Raw genomic sequence first — 19,665 nt, 5'->3', positions numbered from 1 at the left:
TGGGATGATCACTCACCAGCATTCGTAGACAGAAACCATGAGGATGGATCCTCCTTTTTTATCATCTCCTTTGCTTTCCTACTCTCCCTGAGAGCCTGGTGAAAGGAGAGTCGTGAGCACATATGAGTCTTGAGAAATATACAAAAAAAACCATGGTAATTCAAGGTGCCTTTCAACCTAGGAGCCTGGCTTTTGAGTTCAAAGTTCATAGGCATAGTTCCAGGACAAAGGAGTATTGATTTTTGTCACCTGGGAAAATACAACCCGACGTCATATGTATCTTCTTTCTCATCACTGCCTCAGCATCCTAGTTCCTATTAAGGGTGTTGTCTTGGTTTTTTCACCCCTGCTTTAGATTTCCTTTTTAAAGTTAGCTTTTGAAATGAACAGATTATTATTCATACCTTTATCATCTTGTTAATCTTCCACAGATAACTTTAATTTACAAATTTTACCAAAATATTAAGACCAAATAAGTAGTTTTATTATTATCATTACTTTTTTACACGTACAGTTTTAGCTTCTTTCAAGATTTAATATTTGTGGGAAATTTAAAACATGTTCCTTTTTTTGGTTTGCATACTCAGGATCACAAACTCTGCACCAGTGGCAGCAGCTTGCTCAACCAAATTTAGGAACCATTCTTGACCCACGACCAGGTGTCATCACTAAAGGCTTTACCCAGTTGCCCAAGGATGCCATCTATCACCTCTCAGATTTAGAAGAAGATGAAGAGGAAGGTATCACTTTTCAGGTTCAGCAACCTCTTCAAGTGGAACAGAAGCCATCAGTATGCCAGCCAGTAACAGGGATCTTCCTGCCGCCCATGACTTCAGCTGGTGGTCCAGTTACAGGTGAGAAGAGTGCTTGGTTGAGTGTAGTCTAGTAACCAGTAGTACTTTGCTTTCTGCATAACTGTGTGGTCAGCTAACTGCCTCTATATAAATCTTACTGGAGTGTACTCAGTCTTGAATATAAGACAATAAAAATCTATAGCATAAGTGCCCCTTCTAATTCTCTCCACTTCTTAGCCAACCTGCATAAATAGATAGGCAGAGAGAGAGCAATTCAGCCAGTGGTTCACAAAACTTTTGGACTCAGGATCTCTTTACACTCTTAAAAATCGTTAAGAATTCCAGAGAGTGTCTGTGTGGGTTGTATCTACCAATATTTACCTATTAGAAATCAAAACTGAGAAATTATAAAAATATTTATTAACTCATTATTTTAAAAGAGTTACATGTTAACACAAATAATATGTTTTATGAAAAATAGCTGTATTTTTTTAAGTAGTTTACAAAGTGGTTTAGTTTTCCAATTTTGCAAGTCTCTAATTTATGGCTTAACAGAAGATAGCAGGATTCTTGTGTCAGCTTCCACATTCAGTCTATTACAATATGTTGTTTTGGTTGAGGAGTATGAAGAAAATACAGCCTCTCCATCATCAAAAAGTCTACAAATAATAAATTCTGCAGAGGGTGTGGAGAAAAAGGAACCCTCCTACACCTTTGGTGGGAATGTAAATTGGTGCAGCCACTATGGAGAACAATATGAAGGTTCCTTAAAAAGCTAAAAATAGAACTACCATATGATCTTGCAGTCCCATTCCTGGGCATGTATTTGGAGAAAACCATAATTCGAAAAGGTACATGCACCCCAGTGTTCATTGCAGCACTATTTACAATAGCCAAGACATGGAAGCAACCTAAATGTCCATCAACAGATGAATGGATAAAGAAGATGTGGTACATATATACAATGGAATACCACTCAGCCATAAAAAAGAATGAAATAATGCCATTTGCAGCAACATGGTTGGACCTAGAGATTATTATACTAAGTGAAGTAAGCCAGACAGAGAAAGTCAAAAATCATATGATATTGCTTATATGTGGAATCTTAAAAAAATTGATATAAATGAATTTATATACAAAACAGAAATAGACCCACAGACATAGAAAACAAACTTATGGTTACCAAAGGGGAGAGTGGGGTGGGGAGGGATAAATTAGGAGTTTGGGATTGACATATACACACTACTATATATAAAATAGATAACCAACAAGGACCTACTGTATAGCACAGGAAACTATACTCAATATTTTGTAATAACCCATAAGGGAAAAGAATATGAAAAAAATATATATATATATTTATGTAACTGAATCACTTTGCTATATACTTGAAACTAACAGAACACTGTAAATCAACTATACCTCAATAGAAAAATAAAATGAAATAAAAAGAATTTAAAGTTTAAAAAAAAGAAAGGAAATACAGCCTCACACAGATACATGGTTGGAAAAGGGAAGAGTATTTTAATAGCCTCTTCAGGTATTTGTGGATATTCTTTGATATTACACCAAAACTTGATAAGTTGTAGTTTCTTTAAGGTTTGTAGCAATGTGAATCTAAAACCCTATCAGTGAACTTTTCATACTTTGTTACATTAAAATCTATTCATCTGTCCTGCTCTTTGAATGCATCTTTTACCCATGCATGATTTTGTTAACATAATGCATTGGTCATTTGGAAAATATTGGTTCACTGAGTTATGCAGATCTTCCAAATGTTGACCCATTTCATTATAGAATATATTAAAATCATATAATATCACCACCTGTCTCATTGGGTAAGTCTTTTAGTATTAGGAAGCTTTCAAGCTCTCAGCGATGGATACAAGTCTACCAAAACACTTATTTTCACTTGAAAACTCAAATTTTGTCACTGGCAGTGAATCCTGTCAGCTATTTTCTTGAAGAGACAGGCTCACTACATTCTTTTTCAAGAAAATGTTGCCAGATATCCAAGTCTGAATAACTGTAGTTTTTGTATTAATTGTTCTTTCAAGTAAAAATGGTGTTCTGTGAAAAAATGTAAAAATTGCATATGTGCTTTTCCTCTAGATAACCACTGTATCTCTGTATAAAGCAGAGTGCTTAATGCTTACTTCCCATTTCATCACACAGAATATTAAAAAGATTCAAGGGTCAAGATTTTTTTTTTTAATTAATTAATTAATTTATTTTTGGCTGCGCTGGGTCTTCATTGCTGCGCTGGGGCTTCCTCTAGTTGCGGCGAGTGGGGGCTACTCTTCATTGTGGTGCGCGGACTTCTCATTGCAGTGGCTTCTCTTATTGCGGAGCATGGGCTCTAGGCACGCGGGCTTCAGTAGTTGTGGCATGTAGGCTCAGTAGTTGTGGCACGTAGGCTCAGTAGTTGTGGCTCACGGGCTCTAGAGCACAGGCTCAGTAGTTGCGGCACACGGGCTTAGTTGCTCCGCCGCATGTGGGACCTTCCTGGACCAGGGTTTGAACCCGTGTTCCCTGCCTTGGCAGGCAGATTCTTAACCACTGCGCCACCAGGGAAGCCCAAGGGTCAAGATTTTTTTTTTTTTTTTTTTTTTTAAGATTTTTTTTTTTAATAAATTTATTTTATTTTTATTTATTTATTATTTTTGGCTGTGTTGGGTCTTCATTGCTGTGCACGGGCTTTCTCTAGTTGTGGCAAGCCGGAGCTACTCTTCGTTGCGGTGTGCAGGCTTCTCACTGCAGTGGCTTCTCTTGTTATGGAGCATGGGTTCTAGAGCACGCAGGCTTCAGTAGATGAGGCGCATGAGCTCAGTAGTTGTGGCTCGTGGGCTCTAGAACGCAGGCTCAGTAGTTGTGGTGCATAGACTTAGTTGCTCTGTGGCATGTGGGATCTTCCCGGATCAGGGCTCGAACCCGTGTTCCCTGCATTGGCAGGTGGATTCTTAACCACTGCACCACCAGGGAAGCCCCTGGCAGGTGGATTCTTAACCACTGCGCCACCAGGAAAGTCCCCCAAGGGTCAAGATTTAATAAATAATTTTTACCGCTTCGTCAGGACATTCTGATATGAATTTGGCTTTTTTTTTTTTTTTTTTCCCTACTGTAATTGGACAATAGTGATGAATACTAGTATAGCTTGGTGCCATTGCCTTGATTTGTGCTACAGAGCCAGCAGCTTTACCCACTATTACTTTTGCACCAGCAGTGCAAGTGCCAACCCAGTCAAAAAGGCAGATAGCATCTTAACATTGATATGAAAGTAGTTTTGACCTGTAGACTCCCACAAGGTGCAAATAACACTTCGAGAACCATTGGAGTAGATAGTTTGGCTAGAAAGATTGGATGACTAGTTCTTGGTTTGGTTTTTTTTTCTAATGTATTTTTTCAGAATGTGTTTTTCTCTTGTTTCTAAGCTATATTAAATCCTTTTGAATTACGGTTTTAAATTATTGAAGGATTCAGCTATATACTAACCAGTGGATACTAATACAATATGTAGGGCTTCCCTGGTGGCACAGTGGTTAAGAATCCACCTGCCAATGCAGGAGACACAGGTTCGAGCCCTGGTCCAGGAATATCCCACATGCTGCGGAGCAACTAAGCCCGCGAGCCACAACTACTGAGCCTGTGTGCCACAACTGCTGAAGCCCACACGCCTAGAGCCTGTGCTCCACAACAAGAGAAGCCACCGCAATGAGAAGCCCGCACACCGCAACGAAGAGTAGCCCCCACTCGCCACAACTAGAGAAAGCCCACACGCAGCAACAAAGACCCAGTGCAGCCAAAAATAAATAAATAAATAAATTCATGGGAAAAAAATACAATATGTATATTTCATTTCTAGATTCGGGAATTTTTGTATAAAAGACAACAGATAAATGCTGTGTTATTAATAGTAATGACGAACTTTTTACATTATTAACCTAGTCTTTCAATTTTGTGTTTGATTCCCTAAAACTCTCTACTTCAGTTGCAACCTCAAACCCAGGAAAATGTCTGTCCTGCACAAACTCAACATTCACCTTCACCACCTGTAGGATATTACATCCTTCTGATATTACTCAGGTTACCCCCAGGTAAGAGGGGCTGGGCAATTTGAGGCCTTACTTCTTTCCTCAACTCTGTTTTCTTGAATTTCTTTTTTAAATTACTGTCATTTTAATTCCCAGAATTTTAATTAATGTACTGTGATAATTTGTCTTTAGAATATTTTCACCTTGTATTTTCTCATTTGATCATTATAACTCTTTGAAGTAGACAAGCCAAGCGAGTATGTAGTGTCTAAATGAAGAAAATGAGGCGTAGAAAGTTCAGGTGACTGGTCCAAGGGCAGGCAGGTAGTAAATGACTCACCTGAAACTACACCCAGAGTTAGCCAGACTGCAAGACTGGAGGGGCTAGTCCTCCGCACAAGACTGCCCTCATTTCTGATATGACCTGCAAGTTCAGGGGGTTCCCAAAACCATGCTCTTGTTTGATAAATTTTCTAGAAGGACTCACAGAACTCACTGAAAGCCGTTATGCACGTGGTTACTGTTTATTACAGGGAAAGGTTACAGGATAAAATTAGCCGAAGGAAGAAACACATAAGTCAGAGTCTGGGAGGGTTCCACACATGAAACCTCCCTGTCCTTAGGAGTCATTACTTTCCTGGCATCAGTGTTTGACAGTGCACACAGAGTATTGCCAACCAGGGAAGCTCACCCCAGCCTTAGTGTCCAGATTTTTTTAACTGAGGCTTCACTGTGTAAGGCATGATTAATTGATGACCTATATAGCTATAACTCACTATAACTATAATAACTCACCTCCAGGTCCACTGACGCAAAGCTTCCACCCTAAATCACATGGTTAGTCTTCCTGGCATGGCCAGTCCCCATCCTACAGCTTTGGGTGTGGCCAGGTCCACTCCAGGATCTAGTGTGGCCAGGCTCCATCCTGAACAAACACACTTCTAGCAGCCGTGGCATAGATTACCTCCCAGAAGCTGAGGGCAAAGCCAGAACCCTCTGGGCAGTCGAAATTATTTACTACACAGACTAGAGCAATAAGCAATATTGCTGAAATTTCTGTCCTACCAATTCCAAAAAGAATCTAAGGCTATTTCCAGAGATATGTAGAACTTTGCAGGATAATGTTAACTAGAAGTAGAGAAGAAAAATGAAGCAAAAAAGAATCAAGAGTAAGGATATAAAATGGATAGAGGAATACACCTAGTGTATAAATTGTACTATAAAGTCTTACATACTTGCTAAGTAAGGTGAGCCATGTATTTGAGTCTTAGCTTTCTAGCTGCCTGTGTGGCGGGAAATAACATTATGATTCACAATGTCTGTAAGATAGAAGCAAATTGACTGTTTAGGGAAGCATTTGGGTGGTATCCTATAAAGACCTCAGTAAAGTCTATAATAAACAGGCATACCTGCAATTTTTCTACATTGTTCTTATAGTCAACAAGATAGCAGGTTTTATAAAATTGGTTCCTGAGGAGGCTCTCGATACAGGTTGATACCATCATTTGGTATGGTAGTGACATGAACAGTTTGGGAAAAGACAGGCAATTCTACAATAAAGTAGGACCAGGGAGGTGGGAGACTGGGAATACAGTAGACAGACTACATTAGAACCAAGGAGTCGAAGTTGTTTGCATTTTGCTTCTTTAATACAAGTTGGTACTTTAGAAAGTTTATTTATTAATCCTAAATTTGCATCTTGTTCATAATCTTTATAAATCTTGATAGCTAGATATTCTGAGTATTTTGTGTTAAAGTGAAAGTTTATGTATTAAATGCTGGTAACATTTGTTCAAGGGGGAATAATTTGCTAAAGAAGTACCTTCTCCATTCTATCACCATTTCCTTGAGTACATGATTGTTTATTTAGTTTTTTTTCTTTTTAACAAAGCCTAGAATAAGAAGAAAGATTCTAATAGCTGTCAAAGCTTTTAATTATTTTTAATTTCCCAGAAACCCATGCTTTAAGTCAAGATTGAGAAAAATTCGTTCCATGGGTATCCTTATACTACTATTGTTTGGAATTAACATTCTTGGAAATTTAACAATTAGAACTTTATTCTCAGTAATATAAAATTGACAGATTAAAAAGAAATGTGTCTCCTTAGAAAAGCATCTTCGGTTTAATTATGAAAGATTGTATTTTCTAAAAGGTTGAAGAACTGTTAAATCACGGATTATTGTCTCTTGGTGTATTTCACTTTATGGAATGGATATGTTAATAAAAATTTCTAAAGTTTACTTTCTTCAATATTTAAATTTCTTTTTTTTTTAATCATAAAATTTAGTTGTATTTCCACAGATACATATTTTAGAGTTAAAATTTAAGAATAATAAAGTAATTATTTGAGAATAATAAAGTTATCTAAGTACAGTAAAATCATATCCTATGAAAAGAAATATGTTTCAATAAGTTAATGACTAAATTACAAATTACAAATAACTAATCATTAAAGTAACACATCAAAATTTTCATTCCTCAGATACTGACGTGTTACCTGTTCCTCTATATTTACTGTGGATAACTACTGTAATTACTTTAAATGCTGACTTGGGATTACTTTTTATTCTTAAATTCTCTCTCCTGCTTTTTTTTTTTTTTTTTTTTTCTTTCTATGTAAAGCTCTGGCTTCCCTTCATTATCCTGTGGAAGTAGTGGTAGCAGTTCATCAAACACAGCAGTGAATTCTCCTGCTATGTCCTATAGACTCAGCATTGGTGAATCCACCACCAACCGACGAGATTCCACCATAACCTTCAGCGGCACCATGAGCTTGGCCAAACTTCTACAAAAGCAAGGCATCTCTGCTAAAGCATACCACAGCCCAGTTTCAGAGAACCCCCTCCTCCAACCTCTCCTTAGAGGCCTGGCTATCCCTTCCACACCACCAAATTCACCGTCTCACTCACCTTGCCCTTCTCCTTTGCCCGTTGAGCCTCGAGTGCATCTCTCTGAAAATTTTTTGGCCTCCCGACCAGCTGAAACATTCCTCCAGGAGATGTATAGCTTGAGACCGTCCCAAAACCCTCCTGATGTTGGCCAGTTGAAGATGAACTTAGTGGACAGGCTGAAAAGACTGGGGATAGCCAGAGTGATCAAGACCCCTGCAGCCCAGGAAAATGGAAGAAGCCAAGAGGCAGAAAATGGTCTTCAAAGACCAAACTCTGCTGTCTATTTAAATTCAGGTAGCAATTTATTGAGTGGACTGAGGAGGAATCAGAGTCTTCCAGTCATGATGGGTAGCTTTGGCACCCCAGTTTGCACATCATCACCCAAAATGGATATCCTGAAGGAAGACTGAGGTTCAGCAGTTGACTGACCTCTTATACAAGTTAGCACATGAAGGAAAGATTTGCACTGATACATGTAGTCTTGTCTGAGAGAAAAGGAATGTTGCAGAAGGGTTGTGAATGTGGGAAGGGGAAAGTGGAAGAACGGAAACAGAATTGGCATGAGGTCTGTCTGATAAATTGAAAGTATAAATGAATGGGTCATGAGTGTTTGGAAGCAGAGAAAGAAGAAATGTTTAATGCTGTCTTCCAGTTGGTATTTCTTGTCTTGAAAATAAAAAGTGACTAGAAAATAACTTCAGTAATATTGGAACATATTCAGAAATACTGAACTTGCTAGCACATTTACTTCTGGTGAGCATAAGCAGGGAGGACCCAGGTTAGGAGATGGGAAAAAAGAAGGAGCAGCTTTGACCGTTAACCTTTAGAAAGCTGTTCTAGAAGGTTGCTGGAGTAAACTCAGTCTGTTACTGAGACAACAGTGAGATGGCTTATCTGCTGGCCCCTGTTAATGTCTGGTTAAATTACACCTCCATCAGAGAGTATGCTCACTGCATTATCAAACAAGGAATTTTACCTTTTTCATAAGATCAGACTAGTGGAGACTCCCTTTTTGCTTTCTGTTTTCAGGCCTTTGAGCCACTGGGATCCCAAACATAATCCACATTCCTTTTGCATTTGTGATTAATAAGGGTTAATTTTTTTAATTTGTATTTTTATACAGTACCCCCCCAAACAACATGAGTGGGGGGTAGGAGGGATTTACTTTAAGAAGGAAAATATGGGTACATCGGAACCAAGGAAACTTGTTTTCAGAATATTTTTTCTGAATAAGTGCATTGGCCAAGGTGTATGAACATAATTACTGTACATGTCTTTCAAATTTCCTTGGAGGCTGGATGGGTTAAACCAGAAGTGCAATCAATAGGAATTAGAGAATGTTGTGTATTTATCTCTGTGAGTTTTTTTGGAAGGAAAGTTGGTTGCAACTAAACTTTTTCGAAAATGTGCTATGCATACTTTTAATGAAAGATGACATATATTTGCACAAAAGTTCTCAGGCACAGCAAATTATTATAAACTGAAGTAAAACCCAGGTGCTTTCTTTGAGATTATGTTTTTTTAATATAAAATAATATTAAAACATCTGCCTTTTTCTTCATATCCGCAGAATTAGAGAATGAACTTTTTTTAATGGGAAAGTCAAACACTTTTGCTTTTTCTCTGGGATTCCTTTTTTCTTTTTTTTAACTATGTGAAATGGCAAAGTGAAACTCTGGGATTAGGTTTCAGCTTTCAGCAGTGTGACGCAAGGGTTGAACTGAGAAAAAACAGATCTGTTTTCTGAGCATTGCTGACTGAGGTCTGCTTCTCATCAGATGACATGGCTTTATCTCGGCCATGCAGTTGAGAAAGAAATGCTGTTACATGAAAGGCATTATGGAGAGAAGATGAAGGAGGGGGCTAGTTCTTTTTGAAAATGGGAGGCGTGTTACTTGATCTTTTCATTGCTTCATTAGCAAATGTTTTGCTCCTTTGTTCTTAAACTGAAAGGCAATTTTCTGAAGAATTCTTGATGGGCATGTTACTCCTGTGGCTCCCATCCATACACCTATTACAAGCCAGAGGAGGGTCCGTCTCTCCTCTTGAGCTGCCTCTCCTTCGGGAAGAGCTATGTGCTCAAAACACACATGCAAGAGTAAAATGTGTGAGTTTTCCATGATTTTTAGAATCTTTTAATAAAACTCTTCTAAATAAATTTCTTAAAAACAAAAAGTGTCCTCTCCCCATTCTCTCCCCCTTGCTCAATCATTCTGAAATCAGCAGACCATACACAGAGATGTTCAGAAAGGATTCCAGCTGGTCTGTAAGTGAACGCACATGTCCCTGAATGTGGACCAGAAGAATTCCTGATGTTTAAATTTCTAGAATATTCCAATTCACATTTTAAATGATATTTGAGTTTCTACTTCATAAAGTAACTCTGGGGTGCTTATTTTAGACAATTCTTTAAGCTTTTTATTTATTCTCTAAGAAAGTAATCTTCCTGTACCAGTTTCCAAGAGACATCAGGAAGTAGGAAAATATAGGGCCAGAGAGTAGTACAAAGTGTTAAATTATCAGATTTTATGTATATTATATAAACAGCTATAAATTAAGCTAGATTTTGGAGTGTTCTGTATAATTAGTATACTTTTAAAATGACCGAGGCTAAAATGATCACTTTGGAGGCAGGGCAAGGGTGTATTCACAGCCACATAAGCCTGTCTGATTAAAGAGAACCAGACTTTGGTTTTTGAAAATTAAATTGATATTGCTGTTCCACCAGAAACACAATGATTGGAAACTGGTGCATGCTCATCTCTAGAAATGAATCCTGTTTTGAAACTGGGTTTTGTTGTTTTTGAAATTTCCACCTAAAATCATTTTTTGTTGAGAATGAGAATCTCTATTATAATGAAATTGTGTGTAAAGTATAGTAAGAACTGGAGCCTTGTAGCAAGTTCCTTCTTAATTTATCTGTTATGTTTTAGCACTGTTCACATTTTAGTTTTTCTTTATCAACTGTGTATGTACTTTAATGCCAGTATAGGGAACTCTGATCTTTTTTTTTTTTTCCTTCTGAAGGGTCTCAGTGATTATACCTCAGGTATTTCTGAGTATCCTATTATCTATTAGGAGGGATACCTTCCCTGTGAACTCAGAACTAAAATTTCTCCTGAATTATGATGATCCCAAATCTTATGTAAATAGCCATAGGCATGGGTCTTGGAAAAAATTTAATGACTATTGTTAAAGTAGTTTTTTAAAAAATTTTGTACTATATGTCCTTGATTTGACCTGAATGAACAGACTTTGGCAAAGGGAGGAAATAAGTTAAAGGCAGCTCACAACAAGAGCCTGTTCTCTATAAAAGGTGTATTTTATACAGTATTGAAAGCCTGTTATTTTTTCTGACCATTCTGGTACACAATTAGTACTTGTTGGTAATAACATTGACTTTTGACACCTGGAACTAGAACTCTTAGTGTTTAGTAGCCCACTCCTTTGATGTCAGATGCCTGCAAGCCTGTACTCCAAGTACAACACAGCAGCATCTACACTGAGTGGTTGCATAGCCAGCACAGCTACCTGGGAGTGGCATGGTGCCCTCTGGGGCTGCCAGGGAGATACTGTAGTTTGATATCTGGGGCTTGACTTTGTCAAAGAGCTCTTTGTGCACCTACCTTTGCTCTGTCAAATGTTAATCAGATAATAAACATGAGTATCTTCTTAAATTTTCATTTGTCTTTCTGTGTTTTTGTCCCAGTTCTTTTCACAGGTAATCCTGCATTAAGTCTTTCCTTTCCATTATGTTGTTTGTGGTACAGAAAACAACTCTATTTGTCAAAACAACACAAAACAAACCAACAATAGTCATGAGTAGTAAACATCTTATTCTATTTTCTTAGATTTTTAAAAATAGAATAGCCATATTGTTTCCTCAGCAAAGTATCAGCAACAAAAAAATAAAATCTAAAGTCAATGCAGACCTTTAATTTGAAAAGACTCAGGAAGCATGAAGCGATTCATTACCTATAGCCCACAATTTACTACTGATACTCTTAGCTATTTTGAAACTGTTTCCAAGAAATTAAATTTGAGAATTGTTGGATTCTAACAGAAAAGTTCTTTGATGTTCTCTTTTCTCTCTCACAATTTAATTGCTGTATTTTTTTAAACTCATTTAATATCCATTTAGTAATACAGAGATTGGTTCAAGATAGCGGAGTAGAGGGACATGCACTCCCTCTTGCTGGGGTACCAGAATTGCAACTAACTGCTGAACGATCACCAACAGGAAGACACAACTCACCAAAAAAGATACCCCACATCCAAAGACAAAGGAGAAGCTGCAATGAGATGGTAGGAAGGGCACAATCACAAATCAAATCCCATAACCGCTGGGTGGGTGACTCACAAACTGAAGAACAATTATACCACAGAAGTCCACCCACTGGAGTGACAGGACTGGGGGAAACAGAGATTCCACTCTTGGAGGGCACACACAAAGTAGTGTGTGCATGAGGACCCAGGGAGAAGGAGCAGTGACCCCATAGTAGACTGAACCAGACCTACCTGCTAGTGTTGGAGGGTCTCCTGCAGAGGTGGGGGGTGGCTGTGGCTCACCACAGGGTCAAGGACACTGGCAGCAGAAGTTCCGGGAAGTACTCCTTGGTATGAGCCCTCCTGGAGTCCACCATTAGCCCCACCAAAGAGCCTGTAGCCTCCAGTGCTGGGTTGCCTCAGGCCAAACAACCAACAGGGAGGGAACTCAGCCCCACACATCAGCAGATAAATGGATTAAAGTTTTACTGAGCTCTGCCCACCAGAGCAACACCCAGCTCTACCCACCACCAGTCCCTCCCATCAAGAAGCTTGCACAAGCCTCTTAGATAACCTCATCCACCAGAGGACAGACAGCAAAAGCAAGAAGAACTACAATCCTGCAGCCTGTGAAACAAAAACCACATTCACAGAAAGACAGACAAAATGAAAAGGCAGAGGACTATGTACCAGATGAATAAAACCCCAGAAAAACAATTAAATGAAGTGGAAATAGGCAAGCTTCCAGAAAAAGAATTCAGAATATTGATAGTGAAGATGATCCATGACCTCAGAAAAAGAATGGAGGCAAAGATCGAGAAGATGCAAGAAATGTTTAGCAAAGACTTAGAAGAATTAAAGAACAAAAAAACAGAGATGAACAATACAATAACTGAACTGAAAAATACACTAGAAGGAATCAATAGCAGAATAACTGAGACAGAAGAACGGATAAGTGACCTGGAAGACAGAATCTTGGAATTCACTGCCGTGGAACAGAAGAAAGAAAAAAGAATGAAAAGAAATGAAGACAGCCTAAGAGACTTCTGGGACAATATTAAACACACCAAAATTCACAATTAAAATTGATAAACCTTTAACCAGACACATCACGAAAAAGAGAGAGAGGACTCAAATCAATAAAATTAGAAATGAAAGAAGTTACAACGGACACTGCAGAAATACAAAGAGACTACTACAAGCAACTCTATGCCAATAAAATGGACAACCTGGAAGAAATGGACAAATTCTTAGAAAGGTATAACCTTCCAAGACTGAACCAGGAAGAAATAGAAAATATGAACAGAACAATCACAAGTAATGAAATTGAAACTGTGATTAAAAATCTTCCAACAAACAAAAGTCCAGGACCACATGGCTTCACAGGTGAATTCTATCAAACATTTAGAGAAGAGCTAACACCCATCCTTCTCAAACTCTTCCAAAAAATTTCAGAGGAAGGAACACTCCCAAACTCATTCCACGAGGCCACCATCATCCTGATACCAAAACCAGACATAGATATCACAAAAAAAGAAAATTACAGACCAATATCACTGATTAATATAGATGCAAAAATCCTCAACAAAATACTAGCAAACAGAATCCAACAACACATTAAAAGGATCATACACAATGATCAAGTGGGATTTATCCCAGGGATGCAAAGATTCTTCAATATATGCAAATCAATCAATGTGATACACCATATTAACAAATTGAAGAAGAAAAACCATATAATCATCTCAATAGATGCAGAAAAAGCTTTTGACAAAATTCAACACCCATTTATGATAAAAACTCTCCAGAAAGTGGGCAGAGAGGGAACCTACCTCAACATAATAAAGGCCATATATGACAAACCCACAGCAAACATCATTCTCAATGGTGAAAAACTGAAAGCATTTCCTCTAAGACCAGGAACAAGACAAGGATGTCCACTCTCGCCACTGTTATTCAACATAGTTTTGGGAGTCCTAGCCATGGCAATCAGAGAAGAAAAAGAAATGAAAGGAATGCAAATTGGAAAAAGAAGAAGTAAAACTGTCACTGTTTTCAGATGACATGATACTATACATAGATAATCCTAAAGATGCCACCAGAAAACTACTAGAGCTAATCAATGAATCTGGTAAAGTTGAAGGATACAAAATTAATGCACAGAAATCACTTGCATTCCTATACACTAACAACGAAAGATCAGAAAGAGAAAATAAGGAAACAATCCCATTCACCATTGCAATGAAAAGAATAAAATACCTAGGAATAAACCTACCTAAGGAAGTAAAAGACCTGTGCTCAGAAAACTACAGGATACTGATGAAAGAAATCAAAGATGACACAAACAGATGGAGAGATATACCATGTTCTTGGATTGGAAGAATCAATATTGTGAAAATGACTATACTACCCAAAGCAATCTACAGATTCAATGCAATCACTATCAAATTGCCAATGACATTTTTTACAGAACTAGAACAAAAAATCTTAAAATTTGTATGCAGACATGAAAGACCCCGAATAGCCAAAGCAATCTTGAGGGGAAAAAAATGAAGCTGGAGGAATCAGACGCCCTGACTTCAGACTATACTACAAAGCTACAGTAATCAAGACAGTATGGTACTAGCACAAAAACAGAAATATACATCAATGGAACAGGATAGAAAGCCCCGAGATAAACCCATGCACCTATGGTCAACTAATCTATGACAAAGGAGGCAAGGATATACAATGGAGAAAAGACAGCCTCTTCAATAAGTGGTGCTGGGAAAACTGGACAGCTACATGTAAAAGAATGAAATTAGAACACTCCCTATCACCATACACAAAAATAAACTCAAAATGGATTAAAGACCTAAATGTAAGACCGACACTATAAAACACTTAGAGGAAAACATAGGAAGAACACTCTTTGACATAAATCACAGCAAGAACTTTTCTGACCCACCTCCTAGAGTAATAGAAATAAAAACAAAAATAAACAAATGGGACCTAATAAAACTTAAAAGCTTTTGCACAGCAAAGGAAACTATAAACAAGATGAAAAGACAACCCTCAGAATGGGAGAAATTCTGCAAATTCTGCAATTTGTATTCCTTTCCTTTCTTTTTCTTCTCTGTTGCAAATGAATCAACAGACAAAGGATTAATCTCCAAAATATATAAATAGCTCAAGCAGCTCAATATTAAAAAAACAAACAACCCAATCCAAAAATGGGCAGAAGACCTAAATAGGCATTTCTCCAAAGAAGACATACAGATGGCCAATAGGCACATGAAAAGCTGCGCAACATCACTAATTATTAGAGAAATGCAAATCAAAACTGCAGTGAGGTATCACCTCACACCGGTTAGAATGGACATCATCAGAAAATCTACAAACAACAAATGCTGGAGGGGATATGGAGAAAAGGGAACCCTCCTGCACTGTTGGTGGGAATGTAAATTGATACAGCCACTATGGAGAACAATATGGAGGTTCCTTAAATAACTAAAAATAGAATTACCATATGATCCAGCAATCCCACTACTGGGCATATACCCAGAGAAAACCATAGTTCAAAAAGGCACATGCACCCCAATGTTCATTGCAGCTCTATTTACAATAGCCAGGTCATGGAAGCAACCTAAATGCCCATCGACAGATGAATGGATAAAGAAGTTGTGGTACATATATGCAATGGAATATTACTCAGCCATAAAAAGGAATGAAATTGGGTCATTTGTAGAGATGTGGATGGACCTAGAGACTGTCATACAGAGTGAAGTAAGTCAGAAAGAGGAAAATATCGTATATTAACACATATATGTGGCATCTAGAAAAATGGTACAGATGAACCAGTTTGCAAGGCAGAAATAGAGACACAGGTGTAGAGAACAAACGTATGGATACCAAGTGGGGAAAGTGTAGGGGTGGGGGGGGGGAGGAGGGTGGGCTGAACTGGAAGAGTGGGATTGACATGTATACACTAATATGTATAAAATAGATAACTAATAAGAACCTGCTGTATAAAAAATAAAATTAAAATTAAAAAAAAAGAAATATGAACATTTTGTGAGAAATGAGTAATGTATGAGTCTCTACTTCTTTGATATATAATTTAGCAATATTCCCAGCATCTTTGTGTTTTCTTTCACAAATGATTATCAGTGGATGTGTTTTAAGTTCAAAAACCTGATGAGGGTTAAGATTTGAGGCTTTCAGCATCCTGTTGACTTCCATCTCTGTTTTTCTTATATGTTTGAGTTATGCTAGTATTGGTTTTTCTGTTTTTCATTAGTTTTTATGAAATAGGACTAAAATGCCATAAAATTTTCAAGTGAACAAATGCCGTGCAGGTTTGGCGAAGATGCCAAAACACAACTGTTGGCTGACAGTCAGGAAGTGCTGTATTCTTTAACATAAGAAAGTATGAGTGAAGCACACCAAAGGTGAGGTGAGATGTTAGAGAAAATATATATAAATGTCAAATAAGTAAAAAAATTTATTCCATTAAATTTATTTTTCTTACCTTCTCAGCAAAATCACTAAGTTGTTTAAAAGCAAGAATTTCACATCACATTCCAACATTACAACAAATGGGCCAGAAAATTTTACAAAGTATTTTAATTTCATTTAATTCACTACCACTTATAAAGCTATTTCACCATCTCTCAAAGCAATCGCTAGATCTGTACAATAATGTGAAGAATTGGCGCCATGATTCATTCGCATTCCATCTAGACCTCTCTATATATATCAATTTAAAGATAATCAGAACCCATATTGCAAAATGCTCTTCAGCTATAATATGTAGTTCTTGCAAGTACCACTCCAATATATGAGTACCTGTGGAATTACAAATGAAAACATGAGAAGCAAAAAATGGATGCTCAGCACCACTGGGAAACAGTTATCTCTTTATGCGTAAATCTGTGCATTCATGCTGAGTGTTTTTGACAAGTTCCCCTTCCTCCCACCTCACCGCTCCTGCCCCAGTTCCACCTGCATTCCAAAGCAGGGCCTCTGACCTTAGCAGCAGGACAATCCAGAAACTTTCATAGCATGTGGACACAGTCATCTTTTGTTCTAAAGATAAAGGGCAAGCGATGGGGAGAAGCATTCCCCTGGGGCCTGATGATGTTAATGATGAGGAAGCATGTTTAGGGTTACAGGTCCTGCTATTCCAGAACTGAGCTCAAAATCAAGTGTGCCCATGTGTTCTTTAATAAAGTTAGGTTTTTGTGTAGACCTGTGATATGCAGAGCCCTCTAAAGCCCAGGGCTCAGGGCAACGGCCTCTCCTTCTGTGTGTGAGGGTGGCACTGCAGGCTCTTGCATGATACCTGTGGCTCCCTGGCTAGGGGCCATTTGGAAACTGCTGGATGAGTCTGTGGGATTTAGCGCAGCACCCTTAACTCAGATCTTAAAAGACAAGAAATGATCAAAGAGAACTGAAAATAATGACAAGCTCCTTAAGAGAACACTGTCTTTTCCACACTGGGAATATTCTCATAGAGCCACCAAATAGAGCCACACGAATGGGAAGCCTCTAAATGCTCACCAGCTGATCACATTTGCCATTTCATGAGGGCTGCAGCATCACACAAGGTGGTGCCCATTTCCCCAGCCAATGTGCAGACTAATTTTGATGACATATGTGGATTGTTAGGTCACAGTTTCTCTCATTCATTTATTCAACTTATACTTGGTTATACTGTTGGTATTCTGGCCTCCACCTCCATTCCAAATACTAAGGTACATTGCTTTGGGGAAAGTTACTGAGAATGTTAGTAGCATCAGTCCCCTTACGGGGTCTTCAGATAGAGCCTTTTATGCAATGCCAAAGTTTCCCTAAATTCAACCAAAGAAAGAGCAGTGAACACTTAGCTCCGAAAAACTTTCATTTCCTTCCCTTCTGCTCTTTTAGAGATAACAAAGTTGTCCTAATGACTAAAAAGAGGAAAGGAGGGGAAAAAATCCTAATGTTATTAGTGCTAAGCCTCAGCCAAGTCAAGTGGCTGGGGTTTTCCTTCAGCACCCACTTCCTTTGTATCTTTCTTTTTAGCCACTCTCCACACAAGACCCAAATCCTACCTATTATTTTTTAATCGTAAGACAGCAGGTTAATATAAATTTTCATGCAATAAACAGACTCAAAATAAATATCCAATTCCTAAATCCAATCCCCTTGTTCTCTTGGTAACTTCTCTCCCTCCCTTTTAGCCTTTTTTTTTTCTGACGTGGACCATTTTTAAAGTCTTCAATGAATTTTTTACAATATTGCTTCTGTTTTATGTTTTGGTTTTTTGGCCGTGAGGCATGTGGGATCTTAGCTCCCCGTGCAGGGATCAAACCCACACCCCCTGCATTGGAAGGCAAAGTCTTAACCATTGGACCACCAGGGAAGTCCTCCTTTTAGCTTTTGAAGTCATCTCTACCTAGTCTGCTCATGGTACTTGGAGTCATGGCAGCCACAGTGCAATCACGAGGCTCCCCTCCAGCAACACACTGAGGCTGGCATGACAGAAAGATGGAAAGAACCCAGTTCTTTTTTTGTATATAGTTTGTATGATCTTTATACATACTTTGATGCTTCAGCTTTACTTTGGTAACTATTGCAAAATATCAACAGAGATTTGCAAATGAAGGGCAATTTTCTCCAACTGTTCCTTATGAATCACATAAAATACATTTTTCCTCCATAGCAGTTGTCGTATGGTAATAAGATGATAATACAAATCGTAAAATACACAATAATCCAACTAAGTGCAAATAATTAGAGTCAGTCCTAGCATTTGAAAAATGGTCCATTTGGTTTCAGTGAATATGTTATGTTTCTCCACACTTAAATTCAAATCTTCTTTACTTAGAGACTAATTTGTTAATCAGTCAAGTCACCAAGGCTAGAGAACATATCTGTGAGAGTAAAGATTTATCTTAAATGTAGACATATTTATTTTCTCTGCTGACTAATTAAATATTCATTATGTGTATAAAGGAAGATTTATTGAAAATAAATATTCTGGAATATAGTAACAGTGATAAGGAAGAGAGGGAGAAGAACTAACATAGATTAAATGGAAAGAACCCAGTTCTACAATGACATTTCTGAGTCTACATCAACTCTGGTAGCCTGACCTCAGACTTTGTATTTCATGAAATTAATGAACCTCTCTGTTTTAAGCCACTTTCATTCATGTGGTAGTTTTACATATTTTAACTAACACATAGTTCATACTTTGAGAAACACTGTCATAAACATTGGTGTTCCTCAGGACTCTGTTCTAGACCCTCTTCTCTTCTTACACAACCTTTTCCCTGTGTGATCTCATCCACTGCCTTGGCTTAAAATAAGATCTACTCTGAAGACTCCTAAAGTGTTTATAGCCCAGACTCTTCTTCTGAACTCCCAAAACAGGTAACAAACTCTGTAACCGACCTCACCACTTGGATGTCTCCCTGGTATCTCAGACTCAACAAGTCCAAGAAATCATGGCCAGCTCCCCTGAGCCTGTCTGTCCCCCAGACTTTCCCATCTCAATAAATGGCCCCACCATCTATTCAATTGCTTGAGCTAGAAACCCAGGAATCATCATGGCCTCCTCCTTTTCCCTCAATCACCAAGACCTCTTGTGTCCTCTTTCTCTCCATCTCCACTGCTACTCCCTCATTTGGCCACTGCCACAGACTCCTAACTGATTT

The 19,665-nt window shown here is 38.1% G+C and overlaps 1 protein-coding gene across 3 annotated transcripts in view; it reads left to right on the top strand.

The window, feature by feature from the left end:
- TRAK2 (trafficking kinesin protein 2) overlaps positions 1 to 11,394 on the top strand; it is a 65,993-nt gene extending 54,599 nt beyond the window's left edge. For all 3 annotated transcript variants that reach the window (XM_082397323.1, XM_082397321.1, XM_082397322.1), the window contains 3 exons: positions 588 to 854; positions 4,783 to 4,888; positions 7,449 to 11,394. In XM_082397323.1, the coding sequence (XP_082253449.1) occupies positions 588 to 854; positions 4,783 to 4,888; positions 7,449 to 8,127 (1,052 nt within the window). In that variant the 3' untranslated portion in view covers positions 8,128 to 11,394. The remainder of the gene's footprint in view (positions 1 to 587; positions 855 to 4,782; positions 4,889 to 7,448) is intronic.
- Positions 11,395 to 19,665: the final 8,271 nt, after the last annotated feature.

Source organism: Balaenoptera borealis, assembly GCF_965194805.1.
Source record: "Balaenoptera borealis genome assembly, chromosome: 6".
In the NCBI taxonomy this organism is placed as follows: domain Eukaryota; kingdom Metazoa; phylum Chordata; class Mammalia; order Artiodactyla; family Balaenopteridae; genus Balaenoptera; species Balaenoptera borealis.
This window is presented reverse-complemented; position numbering and strand designations above follow the sequence as displayed.